General features: G+C 37.8%; 2 protein-coding genes and 1 long non-coding RNA gene across 4 annotated transcripts in view; 1 reads left to right on the forward strand and 2 right to left on the reverse strand.

Moving 5' to 3' along the window:
- Positions 1-22: 22 nt before the first annotated feature.
- CCNA2 (cyclin A2) lies at positions 23-11123 on the reverse strand. The gene is made up of 8 exons (XM_039320153.1): positions 10866-11123; positions 9653-9905; positions 8415-8521; positions 3720-3943; positions 3106-3310; positions 2189-2302; positions 1302-1435; positions 23-1157 (listed from the first exon to the last, which is right to left on the reverse strand). Exons 1-8 carry the CDS (start codon positions 11010-11012, stop codon positions 1106-1108), a joined length of 1236 nt encoding a protein of 411 aa, XP_039176087.1. The 5' UTR covers positions 11013-11123; the 3' UTR covers positions 23-1105.
- Positions 11124-11202: 79 nt separating this feature from the next.
- Positions 11203-13303, forward strand: LOC120297486. Its single transcript, XR_005553806.1, has 2 exons — positions 11203-11431; positions 13143-13303. It is a non-coding gene; the product is annotated as an uncharacterized LOC120297486 (long non-coding RNA).
- The window catches only part of BBS7 (Bardet-Biedl syndrome 7), a 33823-nt gene continuing 18546 nt past the window's right edge, over positions 12585-27861 (reverse strand). For both annotated transcript variants that reach the window (XM_039320149.1, XM_039320150.1), the window contains exons 11-19: positions 21308-21500; positions 18710-18784; positions 18308-18373; positions 16824-16963; positions 16299-16463; positions 14991-15100; positions 14805-14908; positions 13467-13590; positions 12585-12844 (exon numbers count right to left, since the gene is read on the reverse strand). In XM_039320149.1, coding sequence (XP_039176083.1) covers positions 12708-12844; positions 13467-13590; positions 14805-14908; positions 14991-15100; positions 16299-16463; positions 16824-16963; positions 18308-18373; positions 18710-18784; positions 21308-21500 — 1114 coding nt within the window. In that variant the 3' untranslated portion in view covers positions 12585-12707. The remainder of the gene's footprint in view (positions 12845-13466; positions 13591-14804; positions 14909-14990; positions 15101-16298; positions 16464-16823; positions 16964-18307; positions 18374-18709; positions 18785-21307; positions 21501-27861) is intronic.

The raw sequence follows: 27861 nt of genomic DNA on the forward strand, positions 1-27861 counted from the left end.
ATAAATCAAGTAACTGCCGAGATCCTTTTAGAGGATTTTATTTGCCAGCTTCTAGATGGTTACACTTAGGTCTTTCCATGCATTTATTTACTGGGAGCACATTTCAAGCATTAGTTGCTTATAAGAATTAATTTTTTCTCAAGTATGAATATAAAAGTCTTCCATCGATAAAATTTAACCCTTCAAACATATAAAATCTGGTATTTGCCCAACATACACACCGCTTCAATCTTGTTTTTGAACTTCAAGATTATACCAAGAGTAGAAGTGAAAAAGTACTTAACCTAAGGATCCTAACCACCTGAAGCCAGGATACAGAGCAATGTGCTCCTCTAGCAACTTAGTTAAAATTGCCATTTAGCAGTAGGAACTTTGTATCACCCCACTGATTGCATGGCTGTTTCCTTTGAGGGTCAGGAAATTGGCTTGCTCAGTTGCAAACACCTTAAGTTAGTCTGATTCATGAACTAGGTTAGCAGAAGGCAGGTTTTTAATTTAATCAGATTTTTTTTTAATGGCAGAAACTACTTTTACCCTTCTTGTTATTGGAGGCTCTTCCTTTACATTCCAGACTCACTGGTTTGAATAAAAGCTATTAATGCAGTGTTTCTAAAGTTACTTAAGTGGCATATTTAAAAAGAAAAAAATCACTATCCTTAATAGCTGATACAGCCTTCAAGTACAATAGAGATCTTGCTAGCAAAAAGTGTCACAGCAGTTTTCTCAAGTTCATCTACTGAGCACTTGCTGACTATTTGAAATATACTGTTGTAACTTTATTATATGCAGATATTTCATTGAACTATCTTGATTTGCAATTTTTAGAGTGAAAATCCTCACACTGGTCAACTATTTTAAAAAGGTTGAACAGTGCCACTCAGCAGTTATACCTGCATGGTTTAAGTCTTTTTCAGCACAGCATTAAAGGAGCGCTATCTAAGCACATAGAACAAGATTGCATGTACAAAAGTTTACATTAAAACGTTATAAAAGTATAAAACCTCATAATTAGCTATGGTAATATACCAGATTGATTGAAATCTACAAATTTAAAACTGTACATTTACAATGGACAATATATAGGTTTGAAATCTCACTTATATTGTTATAATAAATCTAGTGTCTCTGGTGGGTCAATGAGCGACACCGCATGGTATCTGAAAAAGATAAAAGTAACATGAATATAATTTTTTACTATTTTACAAAAGTATTTGTTTGGCTCTTTCTATATACAAATCTAGTTTAACATAACCTCTATAATTATTTCAGTTACAGCATCTGCATTCAAGGGTCAGACTTACTTTACAGTCTTGTATTTCTCTCTGATAGACTGTTGTGTATGCTGTGCTGCTCTGCAGTAGGTCTTATGGAGGTCTAGGAGACAAGGCTTAATAGTTTCAATTGTATATCCTGTCATTGCAGCAAGAGGATCTGTCTGTAAAGGAAAGTTAAATATTTGAAACCTAAGTAATTCTGTTCTTGATGTTCAATTGTCATTTCAATTGCCCAGGTAGAAGAGATCATTCAGCCTAAGGCACTTGTAGAAGTGTGGTTTATAGGCTCCCAGAAACGGGTAGCTAAGTTAACTACGTTAACTGATAATACATTCGTGCTTCAAAGCACCTTTTTGGAATTGAATCTGAAGCCTTTTAAAAAAATTCCTTATGGCTGAATATGTATCCTCGATTACCCTTTTCAGTTCCGTCAAAAAAATAGAAATATGCATCATGTCAATTCTAAATATCTAAAAGACACTATCTCCAGCTATCCCTTGCTTCTAATCAATAGCTCTAAAATGATCCATGGTGGTACAGTGGTTAGAATGCAGTATTGCAGGCTAACTGCCCACAGCCAGGAGTTCAATTCCAACCAGCTCAAGCCTTCCATCCTTCTGAGGTTGATAAAATGAGGACTCTGATTGTTGGGGGCAATATGCTGACATTTAGAGCAAGCAACTAAATTTCATTTTTAATGTGTGCCATTCTGCCCATAGTAAAAAATGACAATAAAGGTTATCTATCTATTTGTAAACCTTTCAAAGTGCTGTAAAGTACTGTGGAACAGTTTATAAGTCTAAGTGTTATTGATATCTACGCTATAGGCAGATTGATGTAGGAGTAGACAGTCCTGTGTTAATGCACATTTCTGACAGACAAGTTGGAAGGGGAGGAATTGCTTTTATACGTACCCAAGTTTTCCCAGAAATTGCATAGTTTGCTATATGAAAAGCTGCTGCAGCTATTACTGATGGCAAGTATTTCAGATATGTCTCTGCATCAATTAAACTTAGTTCACCCAAATACTGTAGAAAAATAGAAAGCATAATCTTCATTTCTAATATTCTTGTAAATTTTCTAGCAAGTAATGCAAGGTCAAAATGTAAAAAAAGTTATAAAACTATTTTTAAGTAAGAGTTCATTGCAAAGTATTATATCGATCAAGGTATTAGTTAAAAGCCTCCCTGTTTCGTTACTGATGAAAGCTACAGTGTAAAGGTAGAAAAATATCCAGTCTTTGAGTTACAACCATTTGTTCAGCAACCATTTGAAGTTACAACGGTATTGAAAAATGCACTTATGACCAGTGCCTGAACTTATGGCTGTTGCAGTACTCCCACAGTCACGTGGCCAAAATTCGGGTGCCTGCCCATATTTACAATAGCGGATGCTTCAACTCCTCCCACCCACCTTTCTCCCATGTATCCCCTTTTGGCCACCTGCCTTGCAGGCATGAAACCCCAGAAATAAGTCAGGAGTGCCAGGATTGCCATCGTAGGCCAGTATGGTGTCTTGTTTTATGACTGCACTGACTTATGTCAATTCCAGTCCCAATTGTGATCATAAGTCAAAGACTACCTATATTTTGCATATAGGAACGTGAAGAATTTGACAATATGCTGAGCCTTCACTTCTCTGGGATTTTTTTTTTTTTTTTAGCCGCATAGCTAGAGCAGTCTAAAATGAAGGCCTTTCTTTCTTTAGAACTATTTTTAAAAGCAGTATATTCTCAAAAGACACTAATCGTAACAGATGAACTTTTTTAAAAAACTGCTTCTGATATATTCAGATTCTCCTTTAAAAAAATAAAAACAGTCCCAACACTTACCATTGCTAAGTTTTCCACTAGGGAGCAGGCTGGCTGATGTAAGAAGTATTGAGAAAGGAATTGATTTATTGTAGGAGCTGCCAGATCAAATGACAGAACTTTTAGGACTAAGTGCTCCATTCTGAGAACTTGTTTCTTTGTGTAAGTGTCATCTGTGATATAAACAAATTCTGCTACTTCTGGAGGGTAGATTTCTTCAAACTTTCTACAGTGGGAAGAAAAGCACTGTTATATAATCAAACACCAAGTGTTTCTTTTTCCACAACTATATAGGTTCATAGAGATACTATTTGGTCATAGTAGCTAGTGTTACCCTTTATCCTACACTGCAGGTTCTTACTGCCAAATGCTTACCTGCACGTTCTAGCTGGGAAAAATATTAAAAGTAGAAATCCTCAGTCTGTGGTGGGTGTTTTAACTATTAATCTAAGTTTTAAATATATAGTTAATATATTCTCTGAAATATATCCTGGGTTTGTATTAAGCATCTTTATAACTGCATTTCAGAAAATACTGTCAGGTAAAAGAGAATTTGCACATATTTATCTTTAATGTAGTTAACAGCACATTAAAGACATGATAGTAAATGCAATACTTCAAACTTATCTACTTACGATGCCAACAGCATAGCTGCAGTTCCCACAAGCTGAAGTTTTCCTCGTAGCACTGACATTGAAGAGAGAAACCTATCGATGTAATTTACAGCCAAATGCAAGGTTTCATTTTGTAGTTTGTATTCTTCACCAACTTCCACTAGCCAGTCCACAAGAATAGCCCGCATATTATTTGTAATATCAGGTTGTTTCTTCATGTAACCCACTTTCGGTTTGCATTTCACCTGCAAAGAGATTAGCAATTACTTTGTCACTTTGAAAGTCTTCTAGCTTCTATATGATAATATTGATTTATAATTAACTTACTACCCTATTGCAAAAGTGCCATCAAGCTTTTAAAGTTTTATCCTAATTGGTACTTCTACACTATTAGCATATTAAACTTTTAAAAATGAAATTCCATCCACTTGCTCTGCATTAGTTACAAGGCAGCCATGTAAATATACCTCAAGATGAAAGAGGAAGACATATTTAAAATATTCATGCTCAAAAACATTTTTATATATATTTAATTAATTTTCTAGTTTTGCAATCATAAGTACTTAACAAACAACGTGTTGTCTGTGTCCATTAGTAATTCAGTGGTACATATTAACTTCCTCAATCTAAATCCAATACTACACCATCCAGTGCTTCCTCTCTTCTTCCGGTGATATACATTTTTCCACACTAGGCAAATACAATTCTTATTGCTGTTAATACATATACAATTGAATATCAACATCTTTATCACATTTTTCTAATATTATACATAATATCAATAGTGTCAGTTTAAAATATCTTTTCTAACCAAAACATATCTCAATTGCATTTGCACTTAAAATCTATTTGTTCAATCAATATCCTGTTTTTTTCGCTTTTTAAAAATTTTTGATTAATGTTCAAAGTGTCTATTGCTTATACTTTTCTCATAATAAATTATATTTGGGTAACCAAAAGCTTCCCTTATTCAGACCCTCTTGGCATTTTCATATTTCCCTTCTCATATCAAAATATAGTATTCTAGTTGCAGATCCTATCTTTCTAGTTATAATACTTTTATCTATTCTCTTAGCCATGTTCAAACATCTATTTAATATAATATCCCACCTAATGGGTCAAAATCTGTATTTTCTTCAGCTTGCTTCCTTTGCCAACTAACTTTCCAAATCAATGCATTTGAGTTATCAAGTAGTTCTTCATCTATTTTTGTTTATATTATTTGGAATAAGAAAGACAATTTGATCAAAGTATTTTTGGAAGAATGCTTAGCCCATTTATATTCCTTAAACAGCCTCCCTCCGTCTCCAATTTTCCACAATTCTCCTAACAGCTTTATCTTCCATTCGATCAGCTCTTATCCTCAAATGTGTTCTGAGATCTTGACAAGTAAGATATCTTTTCCATTTCCGATATCACTACGCCTTCTAATTTTTCCTTTGTGTTAGTCTGTCCGTTGATTCCTTCTTTTAGGTCCTCCATCTTTGGATCCACTTCCTCTAATTTTCCTTCTATTTTCTGGGTTACTAGTTCCTTCTTTGTGGTCATTTTCTGAATTTGTAGGTTTAAATTAGAAAATTGTTCTTTTATCTCCTTTGCGTTATTTTTAGTCTCATCATGAGCTAAGGCAATTGTCTCTTGCATTGATTTCAATGCAGAATTTATTTCTGAGATTCATCAACATTTTCTTGTTGGTATGTCAAGCTGGGGGCTTTGAAGACAAGTGTTAGCCTTAAATGGTAAAAAACCATCCCTAAGTACAGAACATCCATTTTGTTTTTGTCTGTGGTCTTTATAATCCAATCTATTTGGGGATTTAAAACATTTCAGTGAATTGTCATTGAACCCCAAATTATCCAGCCAGCTTATCAGTCCGTCCTTAAGCCTCCCCTAAACAAATATAAGCAAAATTCAAGTTTTTCTGTCCAATGAAAACAATATTCTTTCTGTCCAGAGAAAAAAAAGCAATTAAAAATTGTTCATCAGTCAAAGGTTTATAATCCAAATATTTCATCATCTCAATCAGTAATGTATGTTTCTTCCACAGGGAAATAGCTCTAAAAGTCAGTTAGTATTTGTATTCGTAATCCCAACAGGCCAGTTTCAAAATAGCTTATTGTCTCTGCCACACAGATAAGCAGCCCAAGGGGGGGGGTTCCCCCTTTTCCCAGGTGTAGTCTTCAAAAGTAAAAGTTTCCAAGGACTACAAAAGTCTTATCTGAGTCTGAGTTTCAAGCCAAGTTTCCTTTAAGCATAATAGATTGTAGTGCCATGATTTGCCACTAGATGTTATTGACACCATCTTCCAGCTTTTTAAATCCAAACTAATATTGCAAGCTTTTCGAGTCTCTTTTCTAAAAAAGTCTCAAAAGCATTTTTAGTCCCCAAATTTCAAAGCTATATATCTGTATTGATTCCAAATTAATATTGTAATTTTCTGTTTTCCCCCAAGCAAATAGTTCACTGCTTTTCTTTTCCTGAGGAAATGGGGCAATTTCCCTTCCCTCTCTCATCAGGGAGGATTCTTTGCTTTAGACAGTTTTTTTCCAGCCAAAAGTCATAAAGGACAGGGTCTCACCCAGTTCCATCCACATTGCTCAAAAGTTGCTCGTTAGTGCTTATTTTCTTCGGTTGTCAGCAGCTTCTGCCTGGCCATATGAATGTAGCCAGTCTTCCCCCGCCGGTTTGGAGGGCTTCCTCAGATCAAACAGAAGGGTCGCCACCCCTCCGCGATCAAGGATCCCTTCTTTCTCCATTGCCTCTCCTAGGCAACTTTTGACCCTTTTTAGGGTCCCCAGCTGGGCGAAATCGTATATGGAATATAGAGCCCCATCTTCCTGCATCCATCACGCTGTGACATCTAACCGGAAGCCCTCAAAATTTATTTTTGATATAGAAAAAGTATTGGATTATCCACTAGCCATATAAGAGCCGAGGTGGCGCAGCAGTTAGAGTGCAGTACTGCAGGCCACTTTAGCTGACTGTGTTCAGCAGGTCAGCGGTTCAAATCTCACCGGCTCAAGGTTGACTCAGCCTTCCATCCTTCCGGGGTAGGTAAAATGAGGACCCAGATTGTTGGGGGCAATGTGTATGTATGTATGTATGTATGTATGTATGTATGTATGTATATATATATATATATATATATATATATATATATATATATATATATATATATATATATATACACACATACATACATACATACACACACACACATACACATTGCTTACTGGTATACACCGCTTAGAGAGTGCTTGCACTTAAAGCAGTATATAAGTCTCATAAATAAATAAATAAATAGCTACATTTTATAAAGATAGACAAGAAAGACAAAACAAGCTTCCTTTTTGATCAGTTGAAACTAGACTCCAACCCTCTCTAATGCCATTACTTGGAGTAGGCGGCTTTCAGAGATGGTAATTATTACATGGCAATGTGCTTTATAACGTGCTGCCTTTGAGGCCTCTTGACAAATTCAACTGGTGCAATATACTGCAGGCCAACTGAGCTTTATTGTAGTCATACAGCACCAGTTTTATGAGCTCTATGTTGGCTCTGATGGGTTTTCCAGGTACAGTTCCAATGCTTATAAAACTCCAGATGGATTGATTTCTAAATATCTTCAGGACTATCTCTTTGCACACCCCTTTCAGGAGGGAAGCTTAAATCCACGCTAGATGTTCAGATATTAGCAAAATGAAATCCGGACGTGGTTTCTGTTACTGCCTCTTCATTTTGAAATAGCCTCTCTTCAGTAAATGGCGGATACCCTGATGGTCTTTAGAAAGGTCTTGGAAATTGTATTGAATGACATTTCTTTTTATTTATTAAATTTATTTGCTGCCCATTTCACTTCAAAATGAAATTTGGTAATTGTTGTCAAATTTTAAAATGGATGCTGAGGAGTGTCAACAACATGTTACTTCACTGTTTTTATTAATTCATGTATGTTCTATTTTTGTTTCATTGTCCAACAACCAAAAGGCATACTGGAATTATAGCAATATAAAGAAACTATTAGACTAGAATCTTGTCCAATCTAAACTAACGAGGTGCACCTTAATCTAGCCATTCTCAGATTAGAGCTAGCAAGAGAACTGAGTATTCAATGGTAGCCATTTACTCTTTGTCCTACTTAATTGTATAAAGGGCGTTAGTGACCTTTCAAACACGTGCTTACCTATTCTTTTTCAAACTCGGTATATAATTGCTTAACCCAGACAAAAAAAGATACAAGGCAATTTAAAATATATGAAAGGAATAAGAATTGATGTGCCCCTGTAACAGAACTGAACTGCATAGGCATTGGTTTAGCCTGGTATAATTTAATGCACATTCTACAAAGGAACCCGTCACATATATAAAACAAGTAATGTGGTCTTCTGAAGAATCATTTTCTTCAGTTTCTCTGGACCTTTAATATATTGTACTGAACATATTATGACACTTATTAGTCCCACAAGTTTCATTGAAATTCTACTCTGGAAGATAGACTTTTCCTTGTTGCACGCGAATAGCCCTGCAAGATCCCAATATGCTCATGTCAGGAATTAGAAATAGTTACATTATAATATCACTTCTACTGACCAAGCAAAAGGGGAAAACTCTCAGGTATCCTTGCCCAACATTTCTCAAATTTGGAATAGACTAGACATAGTCACGTTTAAAATTCAACTAGATGGTTTTCCCCCCATTAGCATAATCAGTTCTTACCTCCATTTCTCTAAGATACTTATAGATATCCTCAATATAATCTGGAACATGGTTTACATTAATTTTCTGTTCTGCTTCTATTGACATATCCATAATACTCAGTGACCCTAAAATGAAAGGTATAGGTAAAATGTTTAGGCTTATGAAGCCTCAAATATAAAGCAAGCAATGTACTACAAAAAACTTAAGTTCTTTCAAACCCAAAGTTGCTCTTGATTGCAGTGTATGTATGCCATGATCTCAGTATTTTAAGAAGCAATATAAATCCATAATAGACATTTCCCATTGTAACTAGTCTTAAGACTTTCAGTGGTCAAAAGCCATATGAGTGATATCCACAGATAAACCGCTAAAAAGATTCTTCATGGTAAAATAGAATGAGTATTCACCAATCTTGATGTAAGCTTCAATGCACTTTCTGCAGGCTCAAACTACAGTTCACATAATGCAAGATCCTGTATTCACCTCCTTGCTTTAAATTCAGGAAATAGCAAGGGAGTGGGATGAATCCTACTTGAATGGCCATGAGCTTCAACTAAGCTTCCAGACCTTTTGGACATCACAGGAAGTAGGCTGAAATTTAAAATGGCCCCAAGTAATAAAAATATTAGTGTTATGAAAATAAGGAATAAGTTCACGAAGGAACAGATGGTATCAGAGCAACAAAGTACAGGAAACACTTATTTTACTTCATAATTTCATTTAGTAACAGACTGGATAGAAGGAACCCTCCTCACATGAACATGCACCGTGACAAAAATGGTACTATTAAAAGTACTTTTGAAACACTTTTCTACCTCTCTAAAGTACATTAGCAAAGTCTGCAATATTAACAGAATCCAGATTACTTTAAGGTTTATACTGAAGGTAGAATGCAACTGACACATTCAGTCTTAAATTAAAAACCAGTGACAAAAAACCATTGAGGTTTAAAGCAAAACTTGAAATCAAAATATACTTTTGAAGCTGCATTATATGTAGAGTATACAACTATTATATCACAAGTAATAGAAGCCAGGAAGTTCTTGGTTTTTCAGTGAGATGATCTTGTGAAAAATAGCTTTTCACTGAAAGAAATATGTACAATTGCCATAGTTGAAATTGATTAAATCTGAATTTTATAATACCATAAACAAAAAGAAGCTGCAAAAACAAGTGTTATATTTAGCAGAGGCTTTAAGCGTAATCAGAATCAATCACTACAATATATATTTTTTAAAATAGGATATTACCCTCACCAGAACTAAGATCCATTGGATTATCTATAGGAGTAAGAGGTTTTCTGGTTCCCATTGAAGCAACAACTGCCTTCAAACCTATGGTCTCTTCACAGGATGAGATCTTTTTGCTGGACATATGTTTCTTTTGTCTCCTGTTATCAGGCTCATCCAAGTGGATAGTAAAAGCTGGCTGTTTGTTTCCCATTTTACCATTGGGGACACCAAGATAATTCTCATCATTTGTACTCCAAGGTATTTGACTAAGGGAAGCCTGTAAAAAGAAGAAACACAACAATCAGTCACCTAGTACTTCACTCTCCCAAATGATGTTTTTGCCCATACATTAGGAGGTAATCTTTCAAAGCAAAGATAGCACATTGCAATACAATGTGGTCCGTGTTATAAAATACAACTGAAATCACTCATTCTAAGTGAAGATAATGGGAACAGGCAACACCAGGTGAGCAAAAGTGGCTGAACAGAATACTAAGCCAAAACCAAGTTGTCTTGGCATGTTGCAGGAAATGGATCAAATTTCTTTGCAGCCCTTTAGGCAGCCAGTCAGTGTTCTGCTGATTACTATTAAACACATTGCTCAACAGTTCTGCGTTGAATAATCTATGATCCATTTTCAGCTATCCATAAAAATGGATGGCATCAAAGCTATCTCAAGCTTCAGAAGAAATCATAAATGTATGACATGGCTTGTTTGGCGGTGGCCTAGCATGTAGCCTGAGTATTCAGAGTTTTTGTGAGGGACAGGGATCAGAACATTCATTGTTACAATCATAGACTTTCGACACAGATATTCTCATCCAACGTGAGTCCGAAGGGCTTTCCAACGGCCTTTCAGTGCGACTATCCGCATAGTTTGCTAAGGGAAAAGTGCTTTATCCAACAGCAACAGTGGCCCAAGCGTTTGTCCACCTGGATCAAACAGAAACGGTAGGGCCTTCTGCCGTCCAGCGAGCAGCCTAACTTTGTCTCTACGTGCCTGCGGAAGGCGACTCGGTAGCCAGGCCAACACGCAGAAAACATCTTCCCTCCGCTTTCAAAAAGGCCATGAAGCGTAAGAGGACCACGCTGGCTGCTCATGCCCCTTGCCACAGCAACTCAGGAAGAGAATAGGAGAGCTTCAAGATGGCGGGTAAGGGAGGTGGGGTGTCTCTCGACTTCGGCCAGGGAGACGGGCATCCCGTCCAAGCCGGCTGAGAAGGACAAAACGCCTTACCTGTGCTTGGGTGGAGCGGCGTTGATTAGCTTGCAGAAGCCCCAAGGCCAGTCGGTGTCCAGGAGCACCCGCAACCTTGGGAACCTCTTTTGCCCCCGGCGGCACATTTTCCTGGTTCTCCAAGTCCACTGAGGTGCCCGTCAGCATGATGCTGTGCTGACAGTGGGACCTGCAAACTGAGCTGGAGGAAGAAAAAAAAAACACCCGCTCGCTGACGCTGCGGCCCGCTCTGCTCTCGCCGTTCAAGTAGCCCGCGACTATTGAATCCACCAATGGAAAGGCGACTCTTGTACGTCACTGCAACGTCACTGTTGATCGCGAGAGTAAAAAAAAGGAGGGGCGGGAAAGAGAGGGCGCGGGAGAGATCACGTGGCTCTTGGGTTTTGTGATGCTCTGTGCTTGTTATTCTTGGGTTAAAAAAAAAAGTCCAGTCTCAAAAAGTCGCGAGCCGTAAGACTTGCCACTTCGTGCGCATAATAGGTTGAGGCGGAGGCTCCAGAGTTCAACAGCTCTGTTCCTCTATTCGACGCGGCTAGACTAGACCAAACGGAACTGGGGCGTGTCAGGTATTGTTTTCCTATTCAGCTCCTTTTGCCACGATAGACACGTTTTGGGGTAACAATATGTAAGCGGCTTGGCATTACTTTCTGAATGTCTTTTTCACCTTTCGAGTCTAATTTGTGGCCATACTGACGTTATTTAGCTTTATCCACGTGTAGGCAAAGCGTGGTTTATTCAACCCTGTTCGTTGGATTGGCACAACGGAGAGATTACTCCGTCAAATCCATTTTCTCTTATGGTGTTGTCTTATGGCTGTGTCCTTGGTATATAATATCGTTTATATTGAATAACGTTTTTGTCTTATTCCCTGGGCTACTGGAAGTCCCATTTATTACGGATAGGAACACTGTAAGAATGTTAATAAAATTATTTTTCTTTGTCCAGTATTGTTAAATTAAAAAGCAGCCAGTACAGTCAGAATTACCATATTACTCTGATTTTCTGCATCAACATTGAAAACCAGATATTTAACAAGCTAAGCAATATAGTCCTTCAATCACGAAAATCTTTTTTTTTTTAACCATGAGTGTAGTGGCTGGGGCTTAGTGGAATTTCTCCCATGCACAATAAAATAATTATTACCTGCCAAGATGATTCAGCCTTCATTGGAAATGATTTTTTATCACATCATAGTATGGTATAAAAAAGTCCGAACTTGTATTTTTGGGCTTATCTAAATGTGGCTTATCCAAATTTCATTTGTGCCTAAGTTAATCCTTAGCAGCTTCAGCAAAAATGCTTTTTATCTATTATAATTTGGGCTGAAGGAAAAGTTGTAAGAGTTTTTCCCAATGGCTAAAGTATACCTGTACTCTGTGCGGGGCTCTGCCTCTCTGAGGCCAAGGGCATGTCAATAGTGATCACACATGCCAGATTCTACAATCTCTCACCAAAATCCCTTCCAAGAAGTTTGGTTTTTAACAATAAATTGCAACCTTTGAAAGTAATTCAGAGGTAATACATTTTATGAGGAATGGGAACAGAACAACTACGTTGTGTTACTTTATGCACTAAAAGTAAAGAATCTTGATATTAATAAATATGCAATTGTCTCCTCAAGCCTCATGATGGCAACTGGCAGTTTAGAATTCTTTCCCTCTCTGTCTCCCTCCCTCCCTCCCTCCCTCCCACGTGGTATCACAGAACACAACACAACAATTCAGTAGAAATAAAAAGACTGTAATATATATAAACTATGTAAATGAAACACAAGTTTTCTTCATTTGCATCTTGATATCTTCTCCTTAAAGACAATTTCATTGCTTTTTCAGTTCTTGTAGTTCAGGTAGCACTATCAAAAAATGCAAGTAATGTATTTTGATCATAGCTTCCTAAAATTTCCAGAAGCAGAGGAACTTTGGTTTTCACATTTGTACCTTTGAACTTAAATTTGTCTATGAACAAATCAGTAATCATACCTGAAAAATAAAATATACAAAACATTAACTGATCAAAATCAGAAAACTATTTTATGTACTACTGCAAATGTTTAATAAAGCACAAAATCCATGGGAGGTCATTTTATGAATGATCTATAAAATATAGGTCATGTGGAATAATCTGAATGAAATATAGCTATAGTTTAGAAATCTTAATAAACAGAATATAGAACCAAAGAAATCAATGGTAGGTTTTTGATTACTGTGCAGTCAGTTTTCATGTATATTTATTTTAAATATATAACTAGCTCATTACATATGTATTTTCTACTTGCAGTATTCAATATGGCCAAAGACAGTAGGAAGACCTGTTCCAAGCAAAGAAATAAACAATGATCCCTAGCGTCTGGAATATTTCAAATATTTATTTGTATTAAATTATATTTACATATACTTTTTCTATTAAAAATAAAGCACTTCTATATATATTATCCACTACTTAACTATTTCCATCCTTGTCTTTTATATAAATAATTTGCATTGTGTGTTTAAGGGCTAAAATGTCTTTCATCAAAAGGAAACAAATATTTGACAAGAATGACACATTTGTTTTCCCAGAATTGCTAGAACAAGAATAGTAGAAAAAGGTTAATGAACTAACCATAAAGTCTTTCAAGAGATGTTGGCTGTTTCTTGTGTTCTTTGAGTAGCTGATCTGACTCTTCCAAAATATTGCGGTATTCCGGAATCAGGAAATCCATGTTACCTTCATGAGCCTGCAATTCCTTAATCAGATAATAATAAATTGTTAACACAATAAAAAAAATTCAAGTAAAATATACAATAGTTGGAAGATTATATGAATCCAGTTAAGAATCCAGGTAAATGGATTGTTTAATCAAGTCACAATTTTCTACTAAGACTATAACCTGAAGGTTCCCCTATTTTTTAAAAGTTAAAACTCAAAAAAGACATGCAAGCTGTTATGCAGTATTTTCAGAGACTACACTGTGGGTGTGCTACAGCCTGTTAGCAATTTCTTATAACAGCTGCAACCAGTATCTGTAATCTGCTCTTTATAGCTGCATAATCCCAGGAAAACACGTTTGAAAAAAAGTTTTGTTTTTTCAGCTACATAAATTAAAAACACCTTATTGTTTACAGGTGTTTGATTCACATATAAATTTATTTCATATAAACTTAAATTATATAGTTTGCAAGGCTTGCATTACAAACACAGCATTCTGTATATTTATATGTTTAAGATACTTCTAATCTTCCCAATAACCAAAATACTTCAGAAGATTACAGGTAAACAAATAGAAGAGCCATAAAATAGATTTAATAATGTAAGAAGGAGATGAATGGTTAAAATATTATGATGTATTTATAATCAAACAATTGCAAATACTTTTATATTTGTAATTCATTATTCTTTGCTAATAATTATCTTTTGCTAGTTACTAGTCAGAATGCAACTAGTAATATTTGAAACTGGCATATATTAATTCAGACTGTTTGCCCACTGACCACAATATTGTCTGTTCTGTTTTGAAGCAGTTCTCCAGGTAAAGATGATTCCTTCTATAATTTTAATTGCAAGGACAAGTTGGAATGTTCTATATATAAAAGCACACATTCTATTACTTATTGTCACTGCATTACTGAATTCTAATTTTTTTAATTCTCAAATATCATGACTAATTGCATATTAATAGTTTTTCTAGGAATACCTATCATGAAACAAACTGATGGTGGAACTGAACAGATCCATTTGATATTCCAGTTTAATGAATAATCACACTATACTTTATCAACAATAATGTTTAGTCTATTATCTGATTATCACTTTTATAAGTTGTCCAAAGCTGCTGGATGGTATGTAAATCTATTAAATGGAGAAATCCTATAGTTTTGAAAACAATTAATAAACATTTAATACAACAAAAAAGATTACACAACAAATAAGCAAAACTATCAACTAACATTAAAGACTTACTTTTAAAGCATCTATTAGTTCAACTTTTTTAGCCAACATCAACTGGTACTCTAATTTTGGATGGATAAGGTTTAATGTATGATTCACAGATGCTTCATTCATATCTAAAGACCCAACAAGAAAAAAAATTCAATAGCTATATATTTTATATACAGAATGAAATCATAAAATGTAAGGGAATCTTACCACATGATATATTGAGGTTAATTTTCCTTTTAGTGGCTTCTTTAGAGAGTACATCCTTGAGAATGGATATTGTGGATATATTGTCAGATTTGAAATAACCCTCACCTTTCCTAAATAAACAACATAACACCCATTTAAAATAAAGAATCTTGGGAAATTATTGTAATTCTAAACAGCACAACTAATACTTTAAAGTATTTTTATGAGTTGGCTAACGTTTATTAAGTAGTTTGGTCCCTAATGTAAATGTTTCCCAATTGAGAAGTTTTAGATGAATTTCAAAATGATTCTAATCATTATAACTCTTCAAACAAGTTTGATTAAACATCAGTTTTTATTAACTCATTTGTTTAGAACTGAAGCATATAAAAGAAGAACTATGGAGAAAATCCATTATCTGTTAAATAAAAAGGAAAAGTTGTAGATATTTTTAAATTGAATTTTCAATATTATCCTTTCTAAGATGTATTTTATATATGTGACTACACCACTAGATACACATCAAGGCTATTGATATTGTGTGCAGGTAGTCCTCGACTTACAACAATTCATTTAGTGACCATTTAAAGCTACAATGGCACTGAAAAAAGTGACTTATGACCATTTTTCACACTTAAGACCACTGCAGCTTCCTCTTGGGTCACATGAACAAAATTCAGATGCTTGACGACTGATTCATATTTATGACAGTTGCAGTGTGCTAGGATCATGTGCTCACCTTTTGTTACCTTCAGATAAGCAAAATCACTGGGGAAACAAGATTTATTTACTATTGAATGGGATCACTAATGGATGATGACATAAAATTAGATCAGTGTACCATGCACAGATACCCTCTGGGTGAAGAAAAATTGAGGTTTTACTAGTCAGGATAAATTTTAAGTGAACCCTCGGTTAATACTTTACGAAATTTAGTAGCAGCTACATTTTATGGTGGGGCTCTTCTTTTAGCAGAGTGGTTACGATTACCAATTAAAGAATAGTTGGAATGGTTGGAACTGTTTTTAGGTTATACAGAAACTGGCTACATTCCATCTGTTTTGAAAGCAGAACCAGAAGTAAGCAGAGGGAAAGAACTATAGACCTGTTTATCTACAACAGTTGAATTCCTCCTGCTTTATTATGTCACTGGAAAAATACATATTTAAAACAAAATGTCTATCTGCCAGTTAGGCTAAAAAAGTTAATATGGTTCACAAAAAGGTGCTCTTGTATGCTGAATTTTTGTGATTGATCCTGAAAACTCATAAATTAGCACGTTATTTTTTTTATAAAAGGTTGTTTGCTTCAATAGTTGTTTCATTTTACCGGTAAGTACATTCAAGCTGAGTATCCAAAAAAGTGTTCTGAAAGTAGAAGCTGACATTCTCCCCCACTGGTGTCTTTTCAGGAACTTCAGGCAAACAAAATACAATCCAGGAATGTACTTCAGCAAAACTGAACTGTCCTTTGAGAGTCAGTGTATTCATGGGTCTGGATAACAAGAAAATAAAAAATAAAGAATAAAAATAAAATATAAAATAAAAATAAGATTAACTTCTTTAAAATCATTAAAAGAAAGTCTGCTTCATTCACAAGGACACAGATGTAAGAAGTCATTCAAGTCATTGCCTCAGAAAATTGTTTTCAGTGCCAGAATGAGATTAAGAATGGTGCCTTGTAATTTTCATAATTTGGAGGCTAAGCACATTTATGCAGAATAAATTAAAATCAATAAAAGTTTTTTTAGTAAAGATTTGAAATTATAACATCTTTCAAAAGTCTTCACTTCAATACCTTTATTCAAACTAATTTGCAATTTAGATTCAATGTGCGACAACTCTAGAATAATACCTATCATGGTCAAGGCAACGTGTCCTCTGATGAAGTGAAAGAGGCTTAATCTGATACTGCCGAACTTGACAAGTTTTAGGTTGAACTCTTGGAATGACATATGCTTGCAGAGTTCCATAGCGACCTTCAATTGATAGAATCTGTTCAAGGAACATAAGAGTATAAATCAGCAGCTCTCAACCTTTTCTATACCCCGCACCCATAGAATGCTTCTGATATATTCTTGCACCCCTTCGAAAAATTTGAAATAACGGCAACAAATTATACATATACACTATAATTTTGAAAATCCAAGTTTTTGTACCCTTTGGAATATTGTCTGGCACCCCCAGAGAGTGTGAGCTCCCCTAGTTGGGAACTCCAGGTATAAATGTATCTGAATTTAGATTAATATCCAAAATTTCTAGTTCTTTATAAAAAAAATCAATCTAAAATAGCTTAGAATATTCATATGTCTTGTTATTTGGTGATATTCATTATATTTTAAAGCTTGTAACCATGGATAGCAATTCAGCTACCAGCTACAGTACTATTCTGTCTATTTAGAAATCTCATTGAACTCACTGGAAATTACATTAATCCTAATATAAGATTTCACTAAACACTGCTTAAACACTGCCATATATAGAGTGTTTCAACTGCTATATTAAATTAATATGTGTAAAATTTCTTGAATATTCTTTATATAATGTTATATTGTGACTATTTGATAAAAAATGCCAGAGACTATACTGATACATAGATATAGATATACTATGATCACCCTACAGTATTAGATTGACAAAGTGCATGCATATCATGTTATACTATTTGCAAAGATGTTTAGAATTTATATTTTTACTAAAAAAGTGAAAAAAATATCTTTAAATACAATTATAATGCACCTTAAATTTTTCTTACTCATTATATTCTATCACTGCCAAAGAAAATATACTACTTTATGAATTTGTAAATTTATGGAGTTCTATTCCAATAATTTTAAACTCTGCCTATTATTTAAAACATTTTGTCTTTAAATGAAATAATTATGTCATTCTACTTTAACTAGGTTTCATCTAATTCGTTACTGACTATATATTGAAACTGGTATCAACACAACTGCCTTCTTAAAAAAGACTTCATTTAGATATACAAAAAGAACTTCTAAGAACTATTGAATTAACGTAGCCTGTAGTAAGCCAATAAGCCTTCACAAAGAACTAGTTATTTGAAAATTGGAAGATGACAAGTAATTCCATTTGAATAAAATAGGGAGGGTTAATTAATTTTCAAAGGTCAACTTACAGATCATTTTTATGCATAGCATCTATTTATGCCACATTAATGTTGCATATTTGAAAATTAGTACGTAAGTTCAAGAATTGGATATATAAATTCTAAAACAAAAATATCTATATTTTTCAGGACTACTGCTGCTCTGTTCTGAATATGCTTTAAAATTTGCAGTTTTGTAATAGAGTCAATTATCTTGTATAAATCATTACCTTAAGTTCTATTCGGGTGGTATGTACTTGACACCGATAAGTAGCAAGGAGGAAGTTACCATTTGGCTGTGAAAAATGTATAGTTGGAACAGTAAATTTAGAAACTAGAATAGAGATTCAAATTTGATCTAGTATGAACATAAACATTTAGTATAAGCATTAAAAAGTCAATTTAAATTTTGTTAACTATCAAAGAACTTGAGAACATTTAACACCACCAATTTTCTTTCTGAAAGAAGAAATTTAATAAGTCAATAACTCAAATGTTATGTGACTTAAAAGCATTTTTATTAAAAACAAAATTTATTCAAATTGATTAACAACTTTACTTTCAAATAGATTTGAAAGCCAAAATCTAGTTAACTGTATTAAATTAAAATGTTCTATAGCAATTGCACGTACCTCAGATTCACAGTCGGTAAAACTGACCACAGCTGAATTTTTATCCACATCCTTTAGATCTATAGGAACATCACACTATGATGACAAACATTATCAAATTAAAGGACAGTTGAACATATAGGTAATTCAAGTCTCTCTTTATACAGTCATTAAGATTCTTGTAAAACCGTAGAGTAAAAAGATATCATTGTCTAAAGAAGGAGCTGCTCCTAAGATTGTTTCACACTTTGTTTTCTTTTTAATTATGCCCAATATTTCAATACATTAGACATTATTAAGAGAGATATTTATCCCATAAAATAATTAGTATCTGATGTGACTCAACAGTTATGTACTGTACACTATATAAACTTTTTTAATACACAAGCATGACAAACTGTCAGAAATTTAAAAAAGAAATTACAAGAAACTCATGTCACATGTGATTGACTAATCCTTAGTGGAAATATTGTTTAAATCTGGCACTCATGTCATTACTCCATTAAAATAATGTATGTTTTTTTTCTGTTGGCCCCATAAAATAAAGTATGAATTCATGAGAATATGTTAACTAAACAGAACTGTAACTAAAGGGAAAAATTCAAAGTTAAGTGTATCAGTTAAATAAGATAGGATTTTAAAACACAGTAATTTAGTTGAAATCTATCCATTTCAGGATTTCCGGTGAGGACGGCCAACTGATGATACATCCAGGGAGAGCTCCCTGAAAGGGTTTTCTCTAGATTGTCACTTTTTCAACTAACAAAAGGAACTGGCATTCCTTTAATTTAGGTTAGGGAGAGCCCTAGAATCACCCCACAAGCTCCTCTATAATGCAACTGTTTGCAAGTAGCTTCAGGAGCTGTGCTTTGGAGTGAGCTGATGAGTCGTTAGCTGGAGGGCGGGGCTGCAATCAGTTTGTTGTTGAAAAAACAACCATTTGGGAATTTATTTTTCAAATGGACAATAAATTGTGCCTTTCATTTCTTCATCACTTTTAGTGATTATTAGCTTTGTTAAATTAAAAGAGGTTCTCTTTAGCCATAGCCTGTTACTTCTTTTTGAAGATCTGCACTGTTTGGGGGACTTATTATTGTTAACAAAAAAGAGGGTTGCTGAAGGCAAGCTCAAATAAGGAAGCATGGAGTATCTTTTTTAAAACTTTGATGGAGAAACATAAGGGTTTTATTTTATTATTTTAAAGTAATTTTTAGCTTGGTGTGCTTTACTGTGGGTGGTTAAAACTTTCTAATTTTTATGAACTCTGATTGGCCAGCAATTCTTAAATAACTTATTACAAATTTATTCTTTGATCATAAGAGGGAGTTAAGATGGAGCGAGGATTTAAGCAAATTATTAGAAATGTGCTTGAAAACTTCTTAAATAAAACTCTTCACTTTATGGTTCAATTATGTTCTAAGGATATTACAAAAACTGAAACTACTTCAGAGATGCAATTATGTGTAGAAAGTTATCAAACCACTGAGGCAATTTCACAAGTAGCTGATAATGCAAAAGACACAACTGCAACTCTGGAATATAAATCTTTATTATGATGATGGTTTTAAATGTCCCAGCGCAACTGAAAGAAAAGTTCCAAGAAACTCTGCATTTCTCAAGAAGACAAGTTTGGGACCTTTTCTTCATGGATACTAAGAAAGCTGAGAATTCCTTCATAATTACTTGATAGATGTTCCAGAGAAGAAAAAATATTTTATTTTATGAAGATAAGCTGGAAGGAGTGACTTAAATTTAATGAGTTATTTGGAGTTAGGATGGATTCTTATCAATCTGATACATGTAATAGAAAGAAATTTAAAGTGCTTAAGTAATTCCTAAAGTTTGTAAAATATTGAAAATGTACTTGAAAATATCTATGTTAAGAGGAAGTTAAAAAAGATGTATTAGAATTTATTGATTTTACAAATACTTTTAAAGAAAAGTTTGGAGTTTTAAAATGGTGTAAAGAAAGTTTTTTTCTTTAAGGTTAGAGAATCTGAAAAATTACAATAAATTTTGCTAATATAAATGATAATAGTCTATAAAAATTAATGTGCAAATAGAAATATATATTTTCCATAACAAAAAATAAAAGTAGAGATGCTTAAATTGATTCCTTTATTCAAAGAAAAGAATATATATTTGTTTTTATTAGGAAACTATATCTGGATTTTGTGGTTGTGATGGAAAAATGAAACTCTGACTTTGGTTTTGCTGGTTAGATATGTTTGTTGTTATAGAAATGGCTAGTATATAATTATTGTACAAAAGTAAAAACTTAAGGTTGTAATGTTATTATCTTCTACTGTGCTAAAATGTCAACACATTTTTTTTCTTTTTCCTATCTACCCCACATTCTCCCCTTTTCCCTTTTTCCATTTCCTAGTTCCCATTATTTTTATTTTTATTTGTATTTTATATTCTGATAAACTCAGAAGAAACCTTCCATTTTGAGCTGATTTTCTATATTTCAGTTTTTGTCAATACACATATCTGTCCTAATTCTGTGCAAGTATAACCCTCAGAGAAAAATTATATAATGTTAGGATTCATCTACTTTAAAGATAAGGAAGCATCCTGTTACCAAGACCTACTATATTGCTATAAACAGACTCTCACCTGTAACAAGACAATATCAATCGCTGCCTGGACTTCTAAAACAAGGCTGTAGCTGGCATCATCTTTATTTAATGCAAATTTATCATTTATACTGAATGTTGGGACTGCTGAAATAGCAGTGCTGGACTGAGAAGATTGCTGGTATTTTTCACGTTCTTGAAGTACTTTCATCTGTAACTGATCCAATTCATTCCTATGACCACACAATAATTAGCAAACATAAAATTAATATATATTTGGGTATGTATGCATGTTTATTTGCATGAGAAATGGAGAAAGAAAGAGAAGAGAGAGAGAAGGTAAAATGGCACTACTTAGAATAAAACTACCTCGAATATCTCCATGAAGAGATGGGCAACAAATAAATTTAACAAATAATAACACCATCAAACCACATCTGCCTTTCCCAGGTCCTTGGAAAGGACTCAGTAGGTAGACAAAAATGCCAAATGTAGCCTGAACATTTGGCTGACTGTGATGGACCATAATAATAGAAATAAATCCATTAATGTTAAAGTTATAAGCAGTAGAACTCTGTTTTGAAAATATATAATAGATTTTAAATGCTGGAATTGTATTTCCCTAATACTAGGTCAAAACTGTGTTAAATTAAGATATTGAGACTCTAAAAAGAGTACAGAGAAGAGTAACAAAGATGATCGGAACTGGAGACTAAAACATAAGGAACGGTTGCTGGAATTGGGTATGTCTAGTTTAATGAAGAAAAGGACGAGGGGGGATATGATAGCAGTGTTCCAATATCTCGGGCTGCCACAAAGAAGAGGGAGTCAAGCTATTCTCCAAAGCACCTGAATGTAGGACAAGAAGCAATAGATGGAAACTAACCAAAGAGAAGCAACCTAGAACTAAGGAGAAATTTTCTGACAGTTAGAACCATTAATCAGTGGAACAACCTGCCTCCAGAAGCTGTGAATGCTCCATCACTGGAAGTTTTTAAGGAGAGACTGGACAGCCCTTTGTCTGAAATGGTATAGGGTTTCCTGCCTGAGCAGAGGGGTTGGATAAAAGAATGTGTACAAATAAAAAGTCCTATTAAAAACATCTGTTTAATTCATCAGTCTACTGAAAACCTATCATAACTTCTTGTAGCACTTTTATTTTAACCACAATCTGATTCTCCAGCACTGGAGATGGATAATCCACGCAGTGGGTTGAGACTGTATTCCTGGCCAATCAGATCAGTCAGCCAAAGTTGCCACGCCTGTCCTGGACCATGATTCTCCAGTCTTGACTGATCTGGCCACACAGAAAGACGTACAACTTTGGCTCCTGGGCAGGTATAGTTCCTTTCCATTGGGGGGATTTTCTTCTAGTAGCTGAAATTGCTTAGTTTAAAAGTTAATTAGAGATAATTTAATTCAATTTAATTGATTACTCAAAAATTTCCTGGCTAAATTGTAAGACTCAGGAAGTCAGATTCCCTACAGGAGAAACCACCCTCACTTAAAAGGGGGAAATCCCTAACTCCCCTCCCTAACCCAAACCCCAACCACCTTCCCACAGCCGGAGCAGCCGGCAGCTGCCTTAAACAAACGGGGAGGCTCGTGCAACCCCTCGCGTTAAAAAGAAAGAAAGAAAGACAGAAAGGCAAGCAATTAGCGAGGGGAGTGGAGGACAAAGGGGACGCATGCTGGGAGGGAGATTGATTAAGGGAAACAGCTGGTGTGCGAAGGAGCAGTCTCTTTCACTCACCAGGCTGCTCAGGATTTTTAAACGAGGCGCCATTGTCTGCACAGCTGGGAGCACGCACGGCTCTTTGTTACAACCGCATGTGGCATAGGCAGCCTTTTTAGCACAGGCGCAATAATCTCCTGCTCCTTTTAACACATGCGCAGTAGTCTCCTGGCAGCGGCGGCCATATTTTTGTCCAAACGGGATCTAAGGCTCCCTGAGAAGCCTAGGTTCAGCCGCTGGAGTGAATTAATAGGCAAGCAGTACTGGGGTACTAAAGCATCTATTATTCATTCAGAGACATTCAAATCAGACACATAGCTGCTGGTTCCAGGACTTGGTGTCTTCAATCTAAAGTAAATAAGAACCTTTCATAACTAACTGTGTTTAGTTGCCTTTGGCTCCTTCCGGACTTCGGGTCCCCCATTAGTGGCCCGTACGCTTCTGGATTTAGTGGTGGGTTCCAGGCATCCCCAGTCGCGTGCCTGTCCTATCCATCATAGTCAAGCCGGGTTCCAGGCATTCCCATTAGCGTGCCTGTTCTTATCCGTGCACAGTGACTAACTCTGACAATTTTGCAGAGTCTGCTCCTGAGTTCCAGACGCCCCCAGTAGTGCGCCTGTCCTTACTCAAAGTTGGAGCTCTCCTACTACCTGGGTCCCCCCTATCGCGGCCCGGCGTTAGTGGAGAATGGAGGAAGCAATCATTCCCTCCACTGGAGCCGCCTTCATCCTCTGGAGCACCCGCTTCAGAGGATTCGGAATCCTCTGCAGCCCCTAGAAAGGCTGCAAGGAAGTCATCAAAGAAGGCTGACAAACAGGCAATCAGAAGACACCAAGCCCTAGAAAAAGAGTTCGACAGAGCCCAGAAAAGGGCCAGAATTGAAAATAGGCAGAATGGGGGGATAGGTCCTGATCTACCGCTGGGTCTCCCTTCATCCCCACGGGCCATTTGGTCATTAGGGAACTCATCACAGTCCCAAACAGAGGGTGGGATAGGCGAATTCTCATCGCTCTCCCGATCCCCCTCCCCACGGAGGTTACAGGAAACCCCGAGGACCATGCTAACCACAGCACCTGCAGGGTCGCAGGCAATGGTTACTCCTCCTGCATTGATGGGAGATCTGCTAGCTACCCTAATAGCACAGGCAGTGGACCGTGCATTTGAGGCCAGGGCTCAAACTTCCAAAGCCAAGCCTCTAGGACTTAGAACGAGGCATCGGGAGGAAACGGAGGACCATCAGGACCTCTCCTCCTTCTCAGACTCGTCGGTTTCCGAGGAAGCTTACCTGGACCAGCCAGGTACGTCACAAGGGATTCAAATGTCTGAGGAAGAGGAGGACACCTCACCTCAAGGGCCGTCCTTCAGCGGCCTGTTTAACCCTTCTCTTTTTGTTACCATTCTGCGCAAGGCTGAGGCCACAGCACCTCTGGGGCATGGGACACCAGCGGAGCCTGTCACAGTTGACACGGAGGCTGAGCCGACGTTCGCCGAAAAGGTAACCACTCAACACCGCATACCATGCCCGACCATGTTCCTAAACACAATAAGGAAACAGTGGGCAGCGCCAACCTCCCTACCGCTTCCTAGCAATGCGGAGAGGAAGCTATTTAACGTAGCAAGGGAGCTAGAGGGAACATTGGAGGTGCCAGTGGTGGACGAACCCATAGGTCCCCTGATATTGGACACGGCCATATCAGGAGATTTTGCTGAGGCTCTTAAAGCCAAGGACCGAAAGAGTGAGTCCAACTACAGGAGAACGCACCAGGCAATAGCTTGGGCTACCAGGGTGACTACCTCCGCGTCCTTTTTCACCAGAGCCACACTTTGTTGGCTCCGTGAGTTACAGGGCCGGGTTCCCATGGAGGATATACGCACTCACCAGGAACTCAGCAAAATGGTAGCGGCCATGGAATATGCGTCGGACGCGACACTTTTAGCGACCAGGTTTTCAGCCAAGGCAATGGCGGCAAACAACACGAGCAGGCGCATCCTCTGGCTAAAGAACTGGCAGGCGGATACCAAATCCAAGTGGAAATTGGCTTCGGCTCCGTACCAAGGGGCAAAGCTGTTTGGTGAGGCACTAACGCCATACCTGACAGAGAACAAGGACAAGCGCAAGGTCCTTAAACACATGCTTAAAAGGCAGGACAAGAGACCCGGCTCCTGGGGAAGGAAACAATCCTTTCGTACGGAAGCCAGGGTCAACTACTTTCAAAATTCCCAACCCTTCCAAGCTAGACAGGATAGGGAAAGACAGGGGGACAGACAGAACACAAGACATAGGCAAACGCAGGGAAGACGGCCCTTTCGGGAGAACAACCGCCCCTTCCGCCGTACCAGATGACTCCCACCCAGACCTTCCCATAGGGGGCAGACTAGCAAGGTTTGCTCCCCAGTGGGAAGAGACCACCACGGACGTATGGGTCAGGACCACCATACGTCATGGTCTATCTCTAGAATTTCTCTCAAAGCCCCCGAACCGCTTCCGCCCATGCCCCTGTCCCACAAACCCAACAAAGAGAAGGCTCATGAACGAGGCCGTTCAGCACCTTCTAAACATACGGGCCGTAGAGCCGGTGCCTATGAACCAGAGAGACCAGGGGTTTTATTCTATCCTCTTCGTGGTCCCAAAACCCTCGGGGGGTTGGAGAGCCGTTTTGGATTTGAAAAGGCTAAATTTCTACATAAAATACCGCAAATTCAAAATGCAGACACTACGCTCCATCCTTGGAAGCGTAAGGAAAGGGGATTTTCTGGCATCGATCGACCTCACGGAGGCATACTTGCACATCCCTATCTCTCTGGCTCACCGCCGCTTTCTACGGTTTGCCTACAGGGGGCACCATTTTCAATACAGGGCACTTCCATTCGGCCTGTCATCAGCGCCCAGGGTGTTCACCAAGATTCTGGCGGTTCTGGCAGCACACCTAAGAAACGTACCAGTCAGAGTCCAGTGCTACCTGGACGATATTCTAATCCAGTCATCGTCCGCCCAGCAGTCTCGGGCGGACCTAAAGTTAGTGATAAAACTGCTGCAGGACCACGGCTTCTCGGTGAACTTTCCAAAGAGCCATCTAACCCCAACTACGAGAATACTCCATCTGGGAGCGGTCATAGACACAAAGGAGTGCAAGGTGTACCTATCACAGGAACGCCTCAGCAGCATAAAGAAAGCCGTAAAACAGGTAAGCCGCGGTCAGTCAGTGACGCTGGTCTGCCTCTCCCAGCTGCTAGGGAAGATGATATCGACCATAGCAATAGTTCCTTGGGCAAGGCTGCACTCAAGAGAACTGCAGTGGTTCATGCTCCCGTTTCAGAGACAGCAAATCAGTGCATCCCGGAAGAGGGTAGGCATACCTCTGAGAGTACGACACTCCCTCAGGTGGTGGCTATCTCCAGCTCTCCTCAGGGGGTCCCCCTTCAGGGAACCAGACAGAGTAGTAGTCACAACAGATGCGAGCTTATTCGGCTGGGGAGGCCACTTGGGGACCAAGTGGACACAGGGCCGCTGGTCAGCGGTGGATCTCCGACACAACATAAACTGGCTCGAGCTGCGGGCTATTCACCTAGCGTTAAGGCATTTTCACAGCAGCATAAAAGGCAGGCACGTACTGGTCCTGACAGACAACGTGACAGCCAAGGCCCACATAAACCGTCAGGGGGGCACACACTCTCGCTTGCTCTTGGCCAAGGCCCTCCTACTGGGGGCCTGGGCGGAACAAAATCTGGCCTCCATAAAGGCCGACCACATATCGGGGGAGGCAAACATCCAAGCAGATCTGTTGAGCAGATCAACAATAGATCACTCAGAGTGGCAACTACACCCGAGGATCTTCAGGGAGATCTGTCACCGCTTCGGGCTTCCCCAGGTGGACCTTTTTGCCTCTCCTTCCAATGCCCACCTAACTCGCTTCTTCTCCCGATTCCCATCCAGGGGAGCAGAGCAGACGGACGCGTTACGGAGCCCATGGCCAAGGGGACTCCTGTACGCGTTTCCACCCTTACCTCTCCTTCCGGCGGTAGTACGCAAGATTCTGCGGGAAAGGGCCGAGGTAATCCTTGTGGCCCCTTATTGGCCAAGGAGACCTTGGTTCGCAGACTTGAGGAGTCTCTCCCGCACGAATCCATGGCGGATTCCTCCGGAGAGGATCTCCCTCAAGCAGGGGGAGATCTCCCACCCAGAGCCACAATGGCTACAACTAGCCGTCTGGCTCTTGAACGGTCAATTTTAGCCAAGGGGGCTTGCTCACAGGGTGTAATTAGGGTCATACAGGCATCAAGGCGCCCCTCCACGAACCGTATCTACGAGGCCACGTGGAGAAGCTTCCAATCATGGTGCTCTAAACAGGAATTGTTACTCGAAGGGATCACAATTCCCAAGATCCTAGAATTTTTACTAGATGGCCTAGAGAGGGACCTCTCGCCAAACACGCTGCGCAGGCAAATCGCCGCCCTCTCAACTATACTTTCTGCCAGCCCCGGTGAATCCTTGGGCAAGCATCCCTTAATACGATCCTTCCTCAAGGGGGCTGCGAACATCAGACCGCCAACCGTGCACAGGTATCCATCGTGGGAACTACCACGAGTACTACAAGCTCTTACCAGAGCGCCCTTCGAACCACTCAAAACATGTGACATTCGCTACCTGACCCATAAGGTAGCATTCTTAGTAGCTATCACGTCAGCTCGACGGATATCCGAGTTAGCTTCTCTCTCAACGAGGAAGGACCTGTGTCATTTTCACAGGGACAAGGTAGTCCTAAGAATAGACCCTTCATTCATTCCAAAGGTCAACTCCTTTTTTCACAGATCACAGGAAATAGACCTACCAGACTTCTGTCCAAACCCAGCTCATCCCC

The sequence above is a fragment of the Crotalus tigris genome, unplaced genomic scaffold, assembly GCF_016545835.1.
Source record: "Crotalus tigris isolate CLP2741 ecotype Arizona unplaced genomic scaffold, ASM1654583v1 scf7180000023625.2024221, whole genome shotgun sequence".
NCBI classification, from domain to species: domain Eukaryota; kingdom Metazoa; phylum Chordata; class Lepidosauria; order Squamata; family Viperidae; genus Crotalus; species Crotalus tigris.

Coding starts and splice junctions, on each gene's coding strand:
- CCNA2 (XM_039320153.1), bottom strand. CDS start 11,012: ATGCTGACGGGCACCTCAGTGGACTTGGAGAACCAGGAAAATGTGCCG. Junction 3,944..8,414: donor AGTATCTTAGAGAAATGGAG/GTAAGAACTGAT, acceptor ATCTCTTTGCAG/GTGAAATGCAAACCGAAAGT. Junction 3,311..3,719: donor GCAGCTATGCTGTTGGCATC/GTAAGTAGATAA, acceptor TTCCCACTGTAG/AAAGTTTGAAGAAATCTACC.